The following is a 22,179-nucleotide window of genomic DNA, read 5'->3' on the forward strand; positions in this document are numbered from 1 at the left end:
ATTCTTTTCTACATGAGTCTGCTCACTCTATGGAAGACTTGTGTGGCTGGTGTTCTATGGAATGTTAGGGTTTGAAACTGTACTGGAAGGTTTGAGCAGTTGGTGGCTGACTGTGGACTTTTGCGCTTTGGGGTGGTTTGTGGTGTGTACTTCAATAAAACTTCCTGCTGCCAAACAAACAGTTTACTGCCTCTACGTTATTATAAAATTTATGTAAACACCTTATTTAAAACTCAATATATATATATATATATATATATATATATATATATATATATATATATATATATAGTAAAAACATTAATGAAGCCCACCCATCTGAGTAATGTTACATAAAACTGGTTTAACCATGCCAGTATTGAAATCAGTGTGTTTATGTGGTCACCAGTTAAAAAGTACTAAGACAAAAGCGCTGAAATCAAACCTGTAGGAAAGCACTTCTGTTTAACAGGTATATTTGATATTTTTCAATGGACGGACAATGTAAATAAAATGATTAATAATAATACCCACAACATACTTTGCGAAGTAAGGGCAACAAACGTGCACACTCGCCAGAGTTCACATCTTCACTGCAACCCCCACATCTGCACTTGCAATGAAGACGTTAGAGATTCCCCTGCCTAGGAGGCAGTGATTCTTTACTGTGGCTACAACAGGTTAAGGGGGGACATAGTCTCTGTAGGCTTGGAAGGCCGCAAGATACCCACCAATGTCTAAATTACCCTGTAAGTGAAGCTTGTCATCAGCTTAACGCATATGCCTTGAGATTATCTATGTGAAATAGAGGGAGCAAGACTTGCTGTAAGATAGTGGCCTGCAGTGCCAGGAGGTAACGTACTCACAACAAGAAGACCTAAATTTGTTATGGACCCTGGCGGATGGTGGAAAACAATACTCGTTGTGGAAGAAATTGGGGACAGGAAGATACTGAAATAAATATTTCAGCTATATTTGTGGGTTTCCGCTCAAGTTGGATGACACTAAGGCGCATATTTAAGAGCCCCCAGAGCCATTCTAATGCCACATTAGTGTCATTTTCTTTTTATGCTAATTTAGAAGGCCAAAATTGCCATGCCATAATTACAAAGTGGCGCAATGCATGCACTTTCCACCTTCCAAACGTGTAGCTCTGCCTTTGCGTGAAGGGAACATTGTGGGTTTGCTCAGTGTTTTATAAGAAACAAGTGTTGAGTGTGGTGATGGTGACAACGTAATTTGGCAACACTTCATGTGTTTGAGAATTGTTTCTTTGTTGGTAACTGATCTAACATCTGTTTGTTGGCTGCATGCTGAATGCCATTCATACTTCCATAATGATATATCAACAGACAGCAACACTGTAAGGTTGAAATAAAGGTATATTTTGTTATCATTACAACCTAATGAAAGCTCAAATAATAAACAGAGACCTATAAATGAAAGAAATTTTCACCTGCAGTTTCTTTTTCAATGTAGATGAACGTGACTTTGAGGATTTTCTTGTTGACTTTGATGAAGAGCTGAAACTACATCATTCTGTCCAGTGTTCACCACCGCCAGGTAAACTTTATACATTGATCCAGGCCTGTACAAACATCCTCAATCTCAATGCATGTCTAGTTTTGCTGAACCACTAGCGTCTAGAATGGCATATCAAGGGGACATGTTGGATTATAAGCAGCTTTTTGTGGCATTATTTTTAACTGAGTTCAAGTTGTTTTTTCACAACTTCTAGACAGTGTCTTTGCCACCACTACGACTGAGTGTCAAGCACTGAAGGGGTTATACTTGACTCAGCTTTTTAAAGTCATAGTAGAACAAACCCTGAGACATCAGACGCAAAGGACCCCAGCCCGCATGACTAAGGCGAAGTAGCCAGTGTGCTTTCCCACCATACTGGGTCGTCATAGACTGAGATAATATCCATTGTTATTTTTATTTGTGTGTATAACTGGGAGGTCTCAAATGTTCTCAGTGAATCGTGAACAGACCCCCCCCCCCCCATTCACACAGCAAATAGGTTACTGTTGTTTTCCAAACAAATTATTGATATTGTATTTTACTAGTTTTTATAATATATAGTTTGTACGTTTCAGATTAGATTTTGTACAATACGATCTACACTCTAACCCTGGTATGTACATCTGATGCTAAAATGTCTTTTTTTAATCCTTAAAAAATTAACGTCTACTTTATGCATTGCAACCTGAAGTGTACACCTAAAGCCTGTGGCAGTCCATGAGGTTAAACAGTGCTATATCAAAAATCTAAATAAAGAAATATGGGCTAGATGTAGGAAAATCCGATTTTGCAACTGGGCGACTCGCAATTTGAGAGTCGCAAAATCGGATGCTGGATGGTGTCCCTGACACCATCGGCGAATCGGAAGGGGGTCGCAAAGACCCACCTCATTAATATTAATGCGGTGGGTTGCAATTTGCAACCCCTTTCCGATTCGCAGCACTCACAGGGATGGTGGCCTGCTGGAGACAGCAGACCACCATGTCTGTGACTTCTTTTTAATAAAGCAGTTTTTTTGTTGTATTGCAGCCCGTTTTCCTTAAAGGAAAACGAGTTGCAACACAGACGAAAAAATTAAGGCCCGTATTTATACTTTTTTTAGCGCCGCATTTGCGCCGCTTTTTGACGCAAAACGGCGCAAACCTACAAAATACAATGGTATTTTGCAAGTTTGCGGTGTTTTTGCGTCAAAAAACGACGAAATGTGGCGCAAAAAAAGTATAAATACGGGCCTAAGCGTTTGTGTTTCATTTTTTCAGAGCAGGCAGTGGTCCATAGGACCTCTGCCTGCTCTGAAAAAATGTTTTCAGGGCCATTCACAAAGGGGAATGGGTCCCATGGGGACCCCTTCCCTTTTGCGAATGGGTTAGCACCCATTTGAAATGGGTGCTAACTGGGAATTGCTTTGCGACCGCGTTCGCTGTCACAAAGCAATTCTAGATTGCAATGCGAATCGCAATTAGGAAGGGGAGCACCCCTTCCTATTTGCGAGTCGCATTCCCATTTTTGCAAAATGGGAATGAGCATTGCGATGTGCATTTTGCATGACGTGAAATTCGCTGTTTGCACCATGCAAAACGCTTGCTACATCTGGCCCTATCCCCCTGCTCGTTTGTACTGCACAGAATTCGGCCAACAGTTTAAGATTATTTGGAAAACATGTTTGCAATTAGATCTTCCCAATGAAATGATGCAATCACAGTAAGATTAGAACAGGAGATAGTGAGCATCCATTATAACTAAAAAGACAGGTATATCACAAAGAACATTCACACCACCACAGCGCAATGCAGAATTAAAACATCTAGGTAGCCAACTCTAAGAACTGAATATTCACCTTAACCTCAGAATAACGAAGTAGTGACTATTGTTTAATTCAATGCATCCATTAAAAGGAACTGATCGACTGTGTTTTCTTTCACAGGACCCTTCAAACCATGCAAATTTCTCTTTGGGAGCTGGTTCCTCAGAATCGGGGTTTGGACCGTAGTGATATTGGCCGTCGTTTGCAATGCACTTGTTATTTCCACAGTTTTCAATTCATTTGTCTATGGATCTTCAATTAAGTTACTGATTGGAGTGATAGCAAGTGTAAATTTACTTATGGGCCTGTCCAGTGGGGTTCTGGCATGTTTGGACGTGCTAACCTTTGGCAGCTTCGCTCTTTATGGTGCATGGTGGGAGAGTGGGGTTGGCTGCCAGATTACAGGGTTTATTTCCATTTTTGCTTCAGAGGCATCTGTCTTCCTGCTTACAGTGGCAGCTCTCGAACGTGGATATTCTGTAAAATGTGCTGCCAAATTGGAAACAAAATCAACTTTAGTCTGTGTGAAATTGTCAATTTTGGCTTGCTTTATTTTGGCTCTAGGAATTGCATTAGTTCCACCTCTTACTTTCAGTCAATATGCTATTTCCCCGCTTTGTTTACCCTTGCCTTTTGGGGACCACTCTGCCATGAGTCTCATAGTTGCTTTGGTCTTGTTGAACTCGCTTTGCTTTCTTTTGATGACAGTCAGCTACACAAAACTGTACTGTAGTTTGGAAAAAGGGGATTTGGAAAATGCCTGGGACTGTTCTATGGTTAAACACATAGGTTTCCTTCTATTTGCAAATTGCATTCAGTATTGCCCTGTCGCCTTTTTATCAGTGTGCTCCTTACTGAATCTTACATTTATCAGCCCTGAAGTCGTTAAGTCAGTACTTTTAGTGGCAGTACCTCTGCCAGCATGCCTCAACCCACTTCATTACATACTGTTCAATCCACATTTTAAAGAAGACCTTGAAAGTTTACGAAATAAAACTCAGCTGTGGAAAACATCAAACCAGAGAAGCTTAATTTCAGTCAACTCCGAATATGCTGAAAAACAGTCTTGTGACTCAACCCAAGCACTGATAACCTTTTCAAGCGGAAACTTATCATATGACCTGACAGTTAGTTTATCAAAAATGTCTTCCTATCAAATGACTGAAAACTCTAAACTTTCAGAGATGTCCCCCGTTCCCTGCCGCTAGGATCGCTGATGGCACCCCTTCTAGGTTTACAAAATGGACAAAAAATGGGGACGGTATTTCACCAGAAGGCTTACAGCGCAATTCTACAGCACATATATATATATATATTAAAGCGCCTGTTTGAATGCCTCTTTACTTAAACTAATTCTAGTACGAATGGGGCAGGACAGTTAACAGCTGGCGCTTAAATCCACTATCCTGACACGCTCCTTTAGGATGAGCATGGAGCTGATATGATCATAAAATGAGATGATAACAAGGTAATACAGCAGCAGTTGGCTTTCAGTTCTAGATCCCCAAGAGCTAGTGCGAAAATTATACCTGCTGTTTGTAATCCATAATTCCACTCTCTCTAAACCTACCTGATTAAGCTTTACACAATTCGAACGTGGATAAGCCCTCTTCTTGAAGCAACAATGATCACCAAAGGATGTACTTTTTAGAAAATATCACTCTAAAATATTGACTGTTTTCATAGCTAAAGACAGCACACCTGGCTTTTGATTTACCTGTGCCCGAGAGAAAAAGATGGGCACATCTCGTGCCAAGGAAGCGTCGCTCTGCGGTTTTTGGGAATCCATCTCGCTAGACTTTTGAAGCAGAACAGCTAGTTGCCTCTTGAGCAGAAGTCTTGAAAGTGACCGCATCATATATGTGTGGTGCATCCAGGGGGTTTTGCATGATTTTAGTGTGCTGAGATTTTTCTCTACAGAAGAGGTTGTTTAAAAAAATAACCAGATTAAGTAGATGGCGTTTGGCGAACTAAGTATTACGGGAGAGAACTATCATTGGAAGCCTGATCTGAAATTACGAGCACCAAAAGGGCTATGTGTGTTTATTTGTGTAAAGTTGTTTGACATGATTTGCCTTGATGTTATGACTCGGAGTGGACACAAAAGACAGTTGTTTTTTTAGGTTTTTTTTATAAGATATGTAAATATAGGACTTGTATTTATTACTACAAAAGATTCATTAACATAAAAATAAAGATACTATGTATAGTATCGAAAAGATATTTCCTCTGTTTTGGATTTTCTGTTCAACCGTTTACTAAATCCCATCTATGTATATATGGTGTATTTAAATGTGAATTAACTGTAAATAGATTGTGTACTTTCCTTTCCATGGGTTCACGAAAATTGTGTAATTTGTAATAAAATTTGCAACAAAATATTAATTAGTTGTATTGAAGCAATTATTGTCAAATTAGGACTTGTTTCTGTATGCCTACGTGCACACAGTATATATTTTAGAGAGCATCCACTCCTGAAGGGGCCATGGAACAAAGGGCTAAATAATGGAAACACATTCTTGAAGATTCCTCAACTTAAGGATATTCTCCCAGGTGTCAGACTAGTCCGAGGATTTTCTTCTGCAGCAGTAACTGTCCAATGAGCTTCAGCCACGACTCTGTCTACCAAACATGACAATACAGGCTTATTATAGGCGCCAACCTCATTAATGTGTGTCTTGAGTTTTTCTCTGTGTTTCACAGACAACATTTCCTGAGGTTCAACAGTAGCTAGTACTAATGTCTTCAGGTTTCGAACCCTGTCATAAGTGTCACAAGCAAATGTTTCTACAGAGTCACGAGCCATCTGCATGTGGTGTTTTAGCCCCTATCATGACTACACCATATGGCTTGTGTTACCTGGTGTACCTGAATTCCACTGGGGCGCAAGCAACCAGGGTATGTTTGGTCTAGGCGTGCAGGAATACACCAAAGTGTACCAGTTTCCCTACAGGTAAGTCTCCTGATAGGAAATGATCTCCAAAGACGCCCTCCCACAAGGAACACAAAATCGACATGGGAAGGAAAATTTTCAATATCCAATTCCAAAGCTCAAAAGATCCAACCAGAAATCCCTGCTTTATCAGCCAAACCTGCAGAGGTTGAGGCCTTCCATCCAGCCACATTGTATACCTTTTGGATAGTTCCAGTACACACTGGGCATCCCCCCCAAAGATGGACCATCTTCTTTGGGATTGGCGACTCCAGTGCCTCCAACCCTGATGACACCCGAATCCAAGTTTCTGTTGTGGATCTTATTCAGTTTTAATGGGAATCAGGAGTTTAGCTTAGCCGTCAGACTTGCAGGCCTGTGCCCCGTCACCTAGTGACTTTTAACCTACTTAGGCCCGTATTTATACTTTTTTAGCGCCGCATTTGCGTCGTTTTTTGACGCAAAAACGGCGCAAACTTGCAAAATACCATTGTATTTTGTAGGTTTGCGCCGTTTTCCGCCAAAAAGCGGCGCAAATGCGGCGCTAAAAAAAGTATAAATACGGGCCTTAGTCTTCTCTGTTTTAGCACATTTATTTATTTCAAGATGGCTGCCATGTTTATTGTTAGGAAGATGTTTTGGCTTCACGTTATCAGTGCCACTCTGTAAAGGCGTCAGTATCGGCGTCAAAGATAAATAAGATACGTAGGTATTTACATCATGTACTTTCCAACTTTTGTGTGACAGTAACATAATGTACCTCTTCAGGGAATTGTTTAGATAATTGCCACCCCAGTATGCCTTCTTTTCTATTGTTTGGGAATATACCTGCATCAGGGGTCCTACAAGATCTTTATAAATACATCTCACAAAGACGAGATAATCGGAGGGATTCCTACCAGATGCCATCAAAGCTATGCTACACGTCGCTTTGATGCTGACCCAGTCTTCGTGTCCCCACTGAGTCAGATCTAGAGACCTCATTCCAAGGTAAAGAGGTTTGGGGGCTCTTCTAATGGACTTGGTACTGGCAGATTAGGTTTAACACACCTCGCTCTCTTTATGTTAGAGATTAGGTTCATCATGCTAGGGTAGTAGGGCCTATTTCACATCTATTTCATATTACATGTTATTGCAAGATGGTGGGGGTCTTTGTATTCATGACTGTCGTTTTTACAATTCTGCTTCTTGCATTGTTCATTATCCTAATCATTGCATCCCATGGATTTTACAGTAGATTGCAATCTTGTTAATTAAGAAAACCTATTGAAAACTTCACTGCATCTCTTTCATTGCCTGTATGTGAACGAGACATGTTGCTCATGTGAGAAAAGGGCAATCTCCATTTATCCACGAACTTCCTGAGATGTCACATGCTTGAGTCCACGTTTAAAGGCTGCCATAAACTTTTACTGTTTGAATGTTTGGTGAGGTACTGCTTGTGAGCCAGGAGGGTTGGGCTGACAGTTGTGACTTGTTGTAGGATTGGCCTAGTCACCTACAAACAAAAGTGCTGCCAGCCCTAAACCAGCAGTCTTGCCTAGAGCAAGAGTCAAACTATGACACTTCCACATCCTCCAGTCTTAGCACCAAGATAAAGACTATAGACCACAGTGTCATACCCTGACGCCCAACAATATCCACACTGCTGCTCCCCGTTAGCTGATTTTGATGTAGCACTTGGAGTTGCAATCAGCATCACCCTGAAGGTTGGCTGAAATAATGCACTTTGAGAAAGAAAAGTTCTGAACTTGCTGTGAGGAGTATTTTCTTCCCAGGATCTAGAAGTTGGCATAGATGGAGGAGGTATTCACCCCTGACTGCAACACTATTACTATGTCTGACTTACAAAATGCCATAAGTTTAAACCTCTCTGGTTGACCTTCATAGGTGCGGTGCTGGACACAACGCTTATAAAGCCCTTTCTACCTCCTCAGAGGATCATAGATATTCAGGAGATGATTCTAAAATTTCTGACCCAAACTAATCTCCTGGACATGCACTGCATATGTCTACTCAGCCTCATTGCCTTAGTTCCATACAGCAGGTAGTGGATGAAGGCCTTTCAGTGGCTCCGACAGAAAAGAAGCGTCTTTGTTCAGGTGCAGACATTTCAATCAAACTGCTTGGATCTGCACTGGTGGATGGAACTCTGTGATCTAGAGATGGGTTGTCTGCTCAGTCCTCCACAAAGGAAAGCTTCATTGGTCACAGGCACATCACTGGGCTGGAGCAACCATCTGGATAACATGAAGATGCAGGCACGTTGTGCCAGAGCAGCCTCTGCATGCAAATGTGCTGAACCTGTGAATGGTTCCCCCTTGCTACTAAGACATTTCTCCCTTCAAACCAATGTGCATGTATCCTGTTCAACTTCTTACACTGAAGACAGTGCTGATGGTAGCAATCACTTAAGCTCATGGGGTTGGAGAAGTTCAGGCCCTACTTGTTTATTCACCCTTCACATTCCTCTACCTGGACATGTTGGCCCTGTTGACCTGACCTGCCTTCTTGCCGTAAATGGATCTCAGACATATTATCTCCTACTACATCAACTGAACTCAACAGGCCTTCGGTATAACCAGCTATTCGTGGGCTTTGCAGGAGCCAAGAAAGGCAAGGAAGTGACCAAATGCACCATTGTAGCCTGGGCCATCATATGTATCAAGTCCTGCAAGTTCCTGGCTAAGAAAGATCACCCAGAAGGCTTTCATGCCCACTACACTAGAACCATGGCTGCTCCCACAGAGGAATTCTAGTGGCTCCCGTCTGTTGGGCAGACACATGGTCATCTTTGCATATGCTTACTAAACAAACAAGTTACTTACCTTCGGTAATGCCTTTTCTAGTAGAGACTCTAACTACAGATTCCTCACTTTGTGAATTTCTTCAGGCTTCAGACAGGAGCCGGAACCTTTCATAGCAATTATATTGTGCGCCATCAGGTGGTGTCTGACGGCTTCATCCCAGACATATCAGGGCCATAATATGTGTACCACCTCAGCGTACTGAAGTCTGTTACTTTCTAATCTCTGTCTGCACCGATGGACAAGGAGCCATTGACAGTTTATGGCAGTGTGTAGACTATTTGGAATCTCATTAATGAATCCATTCCATAGAACAGGGAGGAGGTAGCGTTGGTGAGGAGTCTGTGGTTATACAGAATATTTACCAGAAAAGACATTACCAAAGGTAAGTAACATGTTCTTCTGATAGAGGCTACTAACCACAGATCCCACACCTTGTGATTAGATACCAAAGCATTTCCTACCCAGGTGGTGGTTCTGCGGAATGGCTCAAATCAGGAAATCCTGCAGGACTGATCATTTGAAGTACTCATCCTTCTGTACTAACTTGGTTATTCAGACAGTGATGCTTTGGGAATGTGTGGAGGACACTTACGTGGCAGCCTAGCAAATGTCCATGACTGGCATACTGACCCCCAGCACAGTGGTTGCAGCCTTCCCTCTGGTGAAATAATATTGCAAGCATTCTGGGGACTCCTTTTTGGCTAGCCTATAGGAGATCTCAATGCAACGTACAATCAATCTTGAGATGGTCCTCTTTTGCACTGCTTTGCCTTTCCTAGCCCCAGAGAAGCAGACAATTATTTGGTTGTCCTGTCGATAGTCTCGGGCTGGGTTCACATAGCAACTAAATGCTTGTTTAGACTCCAGGCTATGAAGCTGTTCTTTCTTCTTGAAGGGGTGAGACAGTGCATAGAAGGCCGGCAGATTGATCAGTTTCCCTATGTGGAAGGTCGTGACTACTGTGGGCAGAAATGCCATTTTGCATGGCGGATTAATTTGCCTGAGGAAGAAAGATGTATATTGGTAATCATGAATAATGCCCGAAGTCTGCTCACTTGCCTGGTCGATGTTACAAGGATGAGGAATGCTGTTTTGATGTTAAAAATACCAAAAGTGTATGGGTTCAAAGGGAGTGCTCATCAAGTAGGTGAGCACCAAATTAAGGTCCTATTATGTCATGACAAATGGAGTTGGCAGGAACATTTGAACCAGACCCTTCAAAAACCACATCACAGCAGGTGACTTAAAGAGGGAGGACTGGTCAGGTATACGTAAGACTGCTAAAAGGGCCGAGATGTAACCTGTAATTGGGGCCACAGCAGGACTTTGCTGGGCGAATGGCACACATAAAAGCAGAACATCCAAAATCTGTACATTCAGGGGCGGTAAGTCTTGGGAAGAGCACCATACAACAAATTTCTCCAAGCATCCTGCTTACATCAATTTGGTTGATGGATACCTGGCCGCCAAGGTGACACCAACTACTAAGGGAGGATAAGTGAAAGCCATCAACTGTCACCCCTCAACTTCCATTCATGGAGGAGTAGATTGTACAGGCCTGGATGCAAGACTAGCCCGTTTTGCTGTGACAGGAGGTCCTCCTGAAGGGGCAGCTGAATTGGAGTACTTATGCTCATAGCCACAAATTCAGAGAACTGCACTCTCCTTACCCAGTCTGGGACCACTAGGATGATGTGGACCCATTGTCTCTTGATCTTCTTAAGTACTCTGGGCAGGAGAGGGAGGGGCAGAAAGACCTAACCCCCAATGCTGGCGGTAGATCTCTCAGAGGAAGGACTGCCTTAGAACCCACAATGCACAAAAGTTTAGACACTACGTGTTCTTTGTGGTGCAAAACAATCAAGCCAGGATTCTCCCCATTTTGGAAGATGCTCTCTCACTTCTGAGTATAACTGCCATTCATGATCTGCTAGGCAACATCAATCGAGTGTGTCTGCTTTGGGGTTTAAAGACCCTACCAGGGACGACAGAGCCAAGATGGCAGAGGTCAGAGCGGGTGGTTAGAGGCATCCAGGATGACCACCACCCACATAATAAGGAGGGGATTTCATGCCTCCTCACTCAGCCCGAGGGACGTCAGCAGCATACCCGATGAGCCCTGAAGCAGAGTACCGGCAGTAGCCTTGGCACCCAGAGACCACACAGGAGAGCACAGAAGCGAGGCCAGCAAACCAAGGCAAGAGTAAAAGTCTCCCAGCAGCAGCAGGGATTGGCGTAAGAGCAGCACTTTTGCGGGCCCCTTTCTGCCTATAGCACTCCCCGCAGCAATGCGACTGAAGGCAACGAGGAGTAGGCTGCTCCAGCCTCTCAAGACATAGGAGGGGAGGCCCCATGTGATAACAAAGACAAGAGAGGAGCGAGCGCGGGACGAATGGGGCAAGGGGCTGACCCTATCACGCGGCCCTGGTCTGCTAGGCACAAGCCCATGCCTCAGGGGATGGCTGAAGGCCCATGCAAGCTCCGTGGGGCGACAGAAGCAGTGGAGGAGAAGGTGAATGTGGAGGAGCATCCCTCACCAACGAAATCCCACCCCAAATCAGAGCGAGCTGCCCCATTTCCAGCTGTAGCATCGAGCACAGAGACAGTCTAACCAAGGGTTGTGGTGTTACAGGGATTTCTAGAGTTTTGGCGTGGATACCCCTAGTGGAGCAAACTCTGCTGTGACTGGGCCAGTGAGACCATAGCACATGCCTTCGGGGGTCTAATACATATACCCTGGGCATGCTGCCCCTGCAGATCAGCCTGTTGCAGGGGTTGGATGCAGGAGTGCTGGCCTGCATCAGGCGACCTCGCGACTGCCATACTTGCCCTCATCACATCACTGGCGCTCTCCCAGTTCCGCTGCTCATAATGAGAGATCTTCCTCCCAGGACTTCAGAAATGACAGGCCACATAGCATGCACCTCCCTAGCGCACCAGCCCCCTTGCAGCTTACCCAGAAGCAAGTCCCTTGAGTGGGCCCTAGATTGAAGATTGAGCGCTAGGCTGCTGGCTGATGTGCATCTGGTGCACCCTTAATTGAGCTGAGACACAACAGGCCTGGAGGGGAGAGCGGGGCCCGCCCCCTGCCTGTCTGAACGTTAGCATCATGCAAAGCCCAAGCGGTGCTGCCTAGCCGGAGAGCGAGCACACCCATTCTGCCGCCTCAAAGAGCCCAACAGGGAAACCCTCGTCATTACAGCTTCCAAATCCAAGAAAGACAGGTCCCTCAAGGACATGCTCTCAAATCTGGCTACAATGGCACTGCAACCCCTTTATCAGAAGCAGATTCCCTACAGTCAACAGAGGACAATGAAGTGCCAGTGACCAGGTCATTTATGAAGGTCCTGTTTACGTCTCTCAAAAGAAAATGTGCAGATGGTGAAGAAGGAACTCTCAGGGAACCTAAGAGAGGTACGTAGGAATATAGAGGAGCTGGGGGACAGGGTGTCGGCAGTGGAAGATCGTGAGTCGGGTTGGAATGAGAAGGTGGAATGGCTACATCAAGAAGTCCTTTGCTTGTAAGAACAAACTATCTACCTCCAGACTCATGCTGAAGATCCTGAGAATCGTTCCCAGAGGAACAACATGTGCATTTGTGAAGTCCCGACACATGCGGAAGTATTGGACCTCGAAGGACACCTGAAAGCCCTCTTCCCCCATATCCTGGGTGGTTTCTGAAGACAGGGAGATAAAGCTGGATCGCGCCCACCATGTGGGCATCTCGAGACCCAAAAGGAAACCGCCTGCAGACATCTTGACTTGCATCCGTGACTTCCAGCTAAAAAACTATTCTGTGCAAGGTCTGGAAGTCTCAACCAGCTCATTTCCAGACCACATACCTGCACTATATCAAGACCAGTCTGCAATCGCTCTAAAAAAATGCTGGGACTTTTGCCCAGTAACATCTCACCTCTGAATGGCTGGTATATCTTACTCCTGAGGCCATCCTTTTAGGATTATATTCTGCTTAGATGGGAAATAAATGCAACTGTGATCACTACAAGAAGCCTGCAACACACTTGGTATAACATACTCGGGTACCAATGCCGACTTGGAGGAGAAGGCAGACAACAGTAAGCAGCGCAAGCTGGTAAGGTGGCAGCGTGTTAAAAACTCTTCTGCGGGGGTGAGACTGGAGTCAGTCACTATGACCAAAGAAAGATAATCCCTGCTCCGGACTCTTTCAGGAAAGGCAAATGGGCCTGTGGACCAATTGAGATCGTGAAAGCAGGCCACGATCATTCCAGGAATATAGTGGAGGGAGGGTCCATAGGGTTGAGAACCTGCAATATCCCCTACTGATATGCCCGACGAGACTCTTATGATGATTGGCTGTTCCCCCATGTTGGCTGCCCGAATCTACTTCTCTCCATTGTTGATGGACTGTCTCAGGTCATATGGACTGTTTATAAATGTTTTTCTGTGTTTTATTATCGATCTCATACATGAACCCTCCTTTCACAGGGTTCGATAACCACAGAAGTTAAGTTCACAAGCCTCAACGTTAGGGGCTTCAACAATCCCATTAAGCGAAAAGCGGTCCTATCACTTCTGGAGCGCTCAGGGAGTGACATATGTTTACTCCAGGAGACTCACCTCCTCGCCAAAGATGTAGCATGTATGCAGTCAAGGTGTTTTCCCCATCAACTTTGGTCCACAAACACCTTGAAGCGGGCGGAGGTATTGATTTGCTTCAGGATGGCCTCCATTTATGCCCCCAGTGAACACCAAGAAACATTTCTCACAAACACCCATTAACCCATTCTACAGTCACCAGACGCAGCCATACTAATAGGGGCGACTTAAATCTGGTTATGGACAATGACCTTGACCACTCAACTCAATGCTTCAATCAGACTGAAGAGTTCTCAACCCAGGGCAGTAGATGGTTGAACAAGTGTGGGTTGGCTGATGTTTGGCGAACTCTTCATCCTACCTCCAAAGATTATACCTATTATTCAGCGGTGCATAAGGCATATGCTAGAATAGATTATTTTCTGGCCATGCGTGTCTTTGTCGAGGACTCGGACACAGCTCTGTGCCCACTTTCAGACCACGCTCCCCTGTCATTGACCCTACGCCTGACCCATACCGGTCATCTCCCTCACGCCGGCGCCTTAGGGACTCCACCATGCTGAGAAAGTCACAACTCTGAAGCAGACGATACAGGCTTAGCTACAGAACAACGATAATGATCAGGTTTCTCTTTCCTCCCTTTGGGAGTATTCAAAACTGGTCATTACAGGAGAATGAATAGCCATGTCAGCCTCAGAAAACCGACTTCGTAAGGAAAAGCAGTCAGGCCCTTGAGCAGAAAGTCTCAGAACTTGAGGCGATACATATATACGTAGCAAGAATTAGAACATACTCACAAACTCCTCAAGTGCTTGGACCTCGACAGGGCAGAGTATGCACTGCTCTGATTGAAGCACGAATTGTGGCCCATATTTATACTTTTTGATGCAAAACTGCGCCAACGCAGTTTTGCGTCAATAAAATTAGCGCCGGCTAACGCCATTCTGAAGCGCCATGCGGGCGCCGTATTTATTCAATGACGTTAGCCGGCGTTAGCCGCCGGCGCTGTCTGGTGTGCGTTAAAAAAAACGACGTACACCAGGCAGCGCCGGCGAAGGGGGAAAATGGCGTATGGGTGTCCAGAAATGGTGCAAGTCAGGCTGAGGCAAAAAAATCGCCACAACCCGATTTGCGCCATTTCTTTACGACGCCCATCCCCCATTGAAATGACTCCTGTCTTAGCAAAGACAGGAGTCATGCCCCCTTGCCCAATGGCCATGCCCAGGGGACTTCTGTCCCCTGGGCATGGTCATTGGGCATAGTGGCATGTAGGGGGGCACAAATCAGGCCCCCCTATGCCACAAAAAAAAAATAAAAAAATATACTTACCTGGACTTACCTTAATGTCCCTGGGGTGGGTCCCTCCATCCTTGGGTGTCCTCCTGGGGTGGGCAAGGGTGGCAGGGGGTATCCCTGGGGCAGGGGAGGGCACCTCTGGGCTCATTCTGAGCCCACAGGTCCCTTAACGCCTGCCCTGACCCAGGCGCTAAAATCCGGCGCAAATGCGGGTTTTTTAGACCCACCCACTCCCGGGCATCATTTTTGCCCGGGAGTATAAATACGACGCATATGCATCGCAGTCATGTTTTAAGACGGGAACGCCTACCTTGCATATCATTAACGCAAGGAAGGTGTTCACGCAAAAAAATTACGCTAACTCCATGAACTTTGGCGCTAGACGCATCTAACGCCAAAGCATAAATATGGAGTTAGTTTTGCGTCAAATTTGCGTCGAAAAAAACGACGCAAATTCGGCGCAAACGGAGTATAAATATGCCCCTGTATTTACGAAGCAACGGATGTGGCAAACTCCTGGCACATAAGCGGCGAGTGAAAACACAATTTAGGTCTGTTCCAAAGATTAGGTCTGCTCCTGACACCGAGGTACACTCAGATACACAGATAGATGGGGCGTTTAGAGAATTCTATAAACTCTATATACAGACACACTCAGACACAGAGAGGATCCCTCGATCTATCTATCTGCAAAACTGGTCCCGAGGCTCCTGCTGGATGCAGAGGAATCCCTCGACCAGCCTCTTTGCACTGAGGAAGCAATCTCTGCTATCTCCCGTCTTAAAACCATGATGGCACCAGGCCCGGATGTTTTTTCCCTGTTATTTTATAAAGCTTTTTTCCATGAATCCCAAGTCAAAAAGGAAGATCTTCCTGGAGTCATTCTGAAGTCATCTGATGACTTCAGCTGGGCTATTCCTGCAATTAACTGGTGAAGTCATCCCAAACCATCCTGAAGTATGTGTATAGACCGAAAAATGTAAATGAGATGACTCTAGAATCATCACAAAAACTACTCTAGGATGGTGTTCTGATGACTTCCACTGGCAGGGAGTAATGACCTTCTACAACTCCACGAATACTAATTGACAACTTCAGGATGAGTGTGAATTACTCCAGTATGGTCTCTAGACAATTTACTGATTCTTGTGGATTACTCTCGGATGATTCTACAACAGTTTCAGGATGACTGTGGATGGTTTCCCGATGATCTCATTACCACTTCAGGATGGCTGTTGATTACTCTGTAATGACCACACTACAATTTCAGGATGACTGTGGGTTATTCCTCGATGATCCTATTACTGCTTCAGCTTGACAATTCCATGTTACAAGCATGTTAGCCAACTGCCAATATTTCATTGCAAGGTCTCACTAGTAGTTTAGGAATATGGATTTGTTGATAGTGAAATATTTAGATGACCACTTCCTCAAGCTTCCTTCCAATTGAAAAAAGGTCACTTGGATGTAACATGCCTTCTTTACACAATATCATGAATAAAATGCAATGCCATGAGTTCCAAATAACTAAGGGCCAGATGTAGGAAAAAATCAAATTGCGACTTGCAATTTGCGAGTCTGTGCTACTCGCAAATTGCAAGTCGCAATTAGACATGCAGAACGGTGTCTCAGACACCTTCTGCAACTCGCAATGGGGTCGCAAAGACCCACCTCCTAAATATTTATGAGGTGGGTTGCAGTTTGCGACCCCATTGCGAGTATAGGCACTCGCTAACATGGAGGCCTGCTGACGTCAGCAGGCCTCCATGTTAGCGACCTGCCTTTTAAATAAAGGTTTTTTTTTTTTTGAAGTGCAGCCCGTTTTCCTCACAGGAAAACGAGCTGCATTTCAGAAAATTCCGAAACCTTTAGTTTCGGAATTTTCAGGGCAGGGAGTGGTCCCTTGGACCACTCCCTGCCCTGAAAAAATAATATGGGGTCCATTCACAAAGGGGAAGGGGTCCCATGGGGACCCCTTCCCGTTTGCGAATGGGTTACCATCCACTTCAAGTGGATGGTAACTGCGACTCCATTTGCGACCGCATACGCGGTCGCAAATGGAATTGCATACCATTGCGAATCGCAAATAGGAAGGGAACACCCCTTCCTATTTGCGATTCGGAAATGCATTTTGCGAGTCGGTCCCGACTCGCAAAATGCATTTCTGCATAGGAATCACGCATTTGCGAGTCGCAAACGGCAAATTTTGCCGTTTGCGACTCGCAAAGTGCTTCCTACATCTGGCCCCTAAGTGCCAGAATTACAAAACTGTCACTGAACGCAGCACAGCACCCAAAATTGCTGTGTTGCATGATGGGAGAGAACATGAAAGTACCGTTTCCCCCCCCTCTCCCTTGCACCAGTGGACCATCAGGCAGCCGGGCACCATGCACACACCTCTGCATCATAGTGCAAAGGTGTCTACCATAGTCTAGCTTAGGCTAGACTTAGCCTAGGCAAACTTAAAAACTTTTTCCCACTTTGGACAGGTATCGTACCAAATACCAATTTGCTTCAGTTTTTAAATCCAGAAAAGGAGTTTGCATTAGTTCCGAGTTATAAAACATAAGCAAACTAAACACAAAACTTCCATAAATCTGGTCCCAATAATCAGATAATTATTCTTCTGCTTTGGAAAGATTACTTTTTAATCTCTACCAAGAGGGGGGCACTGGTATGAAATAATTCTGCGAATCATGCTTTTTGGCTAGATTGGTGCTGTAAAAATACCATATATACAAAAGTAATTGCCTGCAACAAAGTTAAACTTTCCATTAAGAAAAGCATAACTTGTGGTGCTTCACTTCCCATGCTCCTGACTCACTGGGGCTTGCCTTACTTTGAGGTACAGCACATTATTAGTTGTTTTACATAGTGACTAGTGGCAAAAGACTGAACAAAACAATGGTTCAAGTAAAAAGGATTAACAGGGGTATGTCATCATGTCATTTTATTGATCTAAAGCACATCATTAGCCCCATGGGGGCCAGGATACTGAACAAGAGAACAAAAGAAAGCCCATGACACTGTATGAGAGCAAAAAGCCAGAAGGCTACAAAAGAGAACAAATAGATTCAACGAAAACCAGCAACTTCGTTGTTTGTTTCTAGATGTGGAGTTTTCTTTAGTCCTCTTCTTGCATTGCAGATCTTTATAGTCAGCTTCCTTCTCATAGTTCTGTTGTCCAGTGATGGCCAGCCGTTTACCCTGCACACAGACTTCATAAACTCTGAAAAAGTAAATGAACATACATTAGTATCATATTACAACCACTATTTTAGTTTTTTCATAGGGCTGGGTTGCCTTTAAAATGTTCCAATCTAATATCTCATGTTGTGTGCCTGATGAGATATGGTTTTGGTTGCAAGGGTTCATAAGTTTAACATTAATAGCACTTGGTCAAAAAGGCAGAGGTGAGAGCAAGGCATTGATGAAGAGGATGTAGAAGGTAAAGAAAGAAAATGCTCCTTTATGAACTTATGAGTGAAGCAGCATGTTGTGGACTTAGGAAATCTGTTTGCGTTTCAGGAAGAGGTAAGAACAGTTCCATCTACATCAAAGGCCCTTAAACCTTTTTTGGATTGAGCCCCTATAAGTAAAAGTTGAAGTTTAGTTCCCTCCGAAACTTCATACATGACTTGGGGAAGCATGAGTGGCAGGGACCAGAGTGGGAGGTTACTTTTCTGGAGCTCAAAATGTGCACTAAGTGTGGGAAATATAAAAGAGTAAATATGAGCAACAGAAAACAGATAATGAACACAAACCACCACTCCACAAACTGTGGTGTTTAGTTCCTCCACCTATTGGACCTATTGGTCCCTAATGCACCAGCTACACTAATGATAGTTCCTGCCCCAAGCAGTAGGCTGTCTTATCTGCCTCGCCATTTGCCCAGTTCTGAAATAGTCTGCCTTTTCGGGGGATGGGAACAACAACAAAAAAGTAATTCTTGTGATTTCATATAACTACACAACATTAAATTACGCAAATTACACCCTCCCATAATTAGGACAGCCTGGAAAAGCACTAATTAAACAAATTCACGCATCGTGGCCATCTTCATTTACAAGGTATTTGTGCCCCACTGGAATATACCCATAAACCCATGGGGCTGCACACACCCCAGTTTGAAAACCTCAGATCTACAAGCTTGCTGTTTCATCACATTATAAATTATTTTCCCAAAACACAAGGGCATATTGGAGGGTCAATATCTGGCCAATGTGGACCTGGATGTTGCACACAAGTGGGTGTTTAAAAATCCCCAAGCTTTTAAAATGCTGGCGTATTTGAAAGAATGATTGATTCAAGTATAGATGTAGGTGTTGAAACAAACCTATGTGTCCTCTGCAAACAAAGTAATCAATACCAGATTTCATTTACATAACCATCTTAAAATGCAGCTATGTCGAGCCTGAACTCTACTTCAATATTCATATTTGGAAAACAGTCTATGAAACTACCATTCTGACCAGAAATCCAAATAGGAGCTTACAACCAAGTGCTATGAAGAGGGTGGCTGATCTAATTAATAGAGCAGTTGATCAGGTCTAAATACAATGTGTGAGCACGGTGTTTTTAGCAGTGCAGTCTGCCAGTGCACATTCATCCACTTTGACCCCCCCCCCCACACACCTAGACCTACATATTTGGAAATTAAATACCAGCACATGGCCTTGCACCAGATTTTCATGTCATTTGTAGCACAAACCCAGGACAAACAGTTACAAAATTACACCTCCCAGCTGTTAGTTAAGTGTGATGGAGCCCTTGTGCAATAATTTAATACAGGACCACATATGCAAACATTGGAGGTATAATGTATTTTCATAATCCTATATTAACTGAAAGTTAATTTGGACATTTATAATATCTTACCAAATAATGCATCAACCTTCTCCTCATCTAGGGCAGCTTCTCCAGCATGAGCTTTAGTTATACCTTTTGCATATGCAAGTTCTTTCGGTGAAAAAAGGATTTCACTGACACCATTCAGAAGGAAACCTGCACTATCTTCATTGTCCTGAGGGGAAAAAAAGGGAAAAAAAGGGGAAAAAAAAGAAATCAATCTTCAAGCCATCTTTTACATTGTACAGCTCAAGCACTTTCCCATTTGTTTATTCACATTTTAAAGGTATAAATATGTGTCTTACTGTTGACGTTGACAAAATTAAGGCACTATATTAATTCTATGCTGTAATAAGGATTGAGGCTATTGATACTGCTGACAGGTAGAAAATAAGTAGTTATTAAAAATATGTCTAAGCAGCAAAAGTTATGTTATGGTCATCAAGAAAAAAGACTGGCATGCCGGCTTAACAATATGCAATTGTGTATTATGGCAGCACTCATTTAGCTCTACTTACGTCAAGGCCACCTCTTTTGTTGCTTGGAAATGGGTCAGCATGGCAAGACGTATGGTTCACATTCACATCTGTGAATGTTGCTGTAGGCGGAAATTCACTGTAAGCCAGACTGTGTGACTGTGAACTGTGAGCCAAAAAACCTTGTGGTGTCAACAAATTTGGTGCCATTTTATGATCACGTTTGCAGGGTCTAGTAGGTGTTACTTCATTGTGTGAAGCAGTCATTTCTTGTGTAGGAAATAGTTTTTTGGGTATCAGCTGGTGACGTGGTGAAGGGAAGGCAAGTTTTTGTCTTTGATCCTTGAATTTGAGAGGGGACTCCAAGAAAGTTTCATTTTCACCACCTACTGCTTCATATTTGTTTGTAGATTTCGGATGAAGGACACTAGTCATCCCCGCTAAAAGGGCCAGGTTTTCCAGTTTCTGCAAGTTAATCTGTGAACTTGCTTCTCCAGGCTGAGAAGATGTCCTTTCAACATGAGCTTGGATAGCAACTCTTATATTATCCTGGCCACTCTGCTTGGCTTTATTTTTTTCCTTGCATCTTTTCTCTGCAATCTCTTCCTCTTGGAGCTCACGCAATACCCTTTTAAGTCTTCCAGCACTTCCTCGACTGCCACAGTCCATTAACAACTGCTTTTCCTCCTGTGCCCTTTGAAGTAACACCTGTTTTAGACCCTCCGTTGTGCCAGAATAGCTTGCAATTAAGTCTTCAAAAATATTTTGAATCATAAGACACTGTTTTTTCACTGAAAAAAAAAGAAAATGATAATTTCAAAACTGTGACAAGACCACAGTGAGGATTTGAAATATCTTCCCTTGATTACCCGAAATATGTACATAAACATGTATTGATATCAAAGGACACAAACTTACTATCAACCCATAACAAGTAAGTTTTTCTTAATGGGCAGTACACATTTGAATTTTTGAACTTTAACTTCCTGAATAAAGGCACCTAACTAAAATAGTTCTTTATCCACAAATGGCATGTGTTAAACAAACGTTTTTAATTATTTTACTTACCAGATGATTGGAAAAGAACCACAGCCTTGAAGTCTCTCTCTTCAGTGATTGGCCGACCACTTTCATCAATATTTTCAACCAGCCATTTACATAGAACTTCACCAGGATTGTCCAAAAGCAGAAATTCTCCATCTTTTCTAACACAAACTGAACGATCGCAAGCGAAAAATAGGACGTTGAATGAAGCCATGATTATATCCTGCTAGATACAAAAATCATGAATTAGTATGCGACTGGTTAAAGATTTAGGGGTAGTGATGCTATTAATTGTGTTTGACCAATGACTGTGTTTCACTACTGCGCATATTAGTTGCTCAATGTTCACCAGTAGCACATTACATGTTGTATTCAGTTTAGCTGCCTATTGGCTTTAACATGGCATTAGCCATTACATTCTGTATTCAGTTTAGCTGCCTATTGGCTTTGACATGGCATTAGACATTACATTTGATATTTAGGTTAGTAGGCAGATTGCTTTAGATTTGTGTGGGGCAGATTGTTTTTTATTGGTGGGGGCAGTTTGGAGTAGGCCAGATTGTTTTATATTTGATTGGGGCTGATTGTTTGTGATTGGAATGGGACAGATGGGGCAGGCTGAGTTGGGCTGGGTTGGGAGGACTGAACTATGGTGGATTGGAGTGGGGTGAGTGGGTTGGTTTGGAGTGGGGTGGACTGGGTTGGTCTGGCATCAACTGGATTGAGTGGGGTGGATTGTTGTGGGGTGAGGTGGGGTGGATTGGTATGGATTGGAGTCAGGCAGATTGGAATGTACTGCACAATTATGTGTTAAAGAATACTTTCAGAAATTACACATCAGAAAAAAATAGAGTCTTTTTCCAGTAGGCTTTGTAGAAAGTGCAGAGG

The 22,179-nt window shown here is 43.6% G+C and overlaps 2 protein-coding genes across 4 annotated transcripts in view; one reads left to right on the top strand and one right to left on the bottom strand.

The window, feature by feature from the left end:
- The window catches only part of LGR5 (leucine rich repeat containing G protein-coupled receptor 5), a 1,160,674-nt gene extending 1,154,984 nt beyond the window's left edge, over positions 1 to 5,690 (top strand). For 2 of the 3 annotated variants that reach the window (XM_069228341.1, XM_069228342.1), the window contains 2 exons: positions 1,459 to 1,542; positions 3,428 to 5,689. In XM_069228341.1, the coding sequence (XP_069084442.1) occupies positions 1,459 to 1,542; positions 3,428 to 4,515 (1,172 nt within the window). In that variant the 3' untranslated portion in view covers positions 4,516 to 5,689. Of the gene's footprint in view, positions 1 to 1,458; positions 1,543 to 3,427 lie in introns of all 3 variants that reach the window. The other variant, XM_069228343.1, reaches the window with a different exon arrangement.
- A 12,307-nt stretch (positions 5,691 to 17,997) lies between these two features.
- On the bottom strand, positions 17,998 to 21,535 carry LOC138287152 (uncharacterized). The gene is made up of 4 exons (XM_069227512.1): positions 21,316 to 21,535; positions 20,290 to 21,038; positions 19,802 to 19,946; positions 17,998 to 18,152 (listed from the first exon to the last, which is right to left on the bottom strand). The coding sequence occupies exons 1-4, from the start codon at positions 21,503 to 21,505 to the stop codon at positions 17,998 to 18,000; spliced, it is 1,239 nt and encodes a 412-aa protein (XP_069083613.1). The 5' UTR covers positions 21,506 to 21,535.
- Between the last annotated feature and the right edge of the window lie 644 nt (positions 21,536 to 22,179).

Source organism: Pleurodeles waltl, chromosome 4_1 (assembly GCF_031143425.1).
Source record: "Pleurodeles waltl isolate 20211129_DDA chromosome 4_1, aPleWal1.hap1.20221129, whole genome shotgun sequence".
Taxonomy (NCBI): Eukaryota; Metazoa; Chordata; class Amphibia; order Caudata; family Salamandridae; genus Pleurodeles; species Pleurodeles waltl.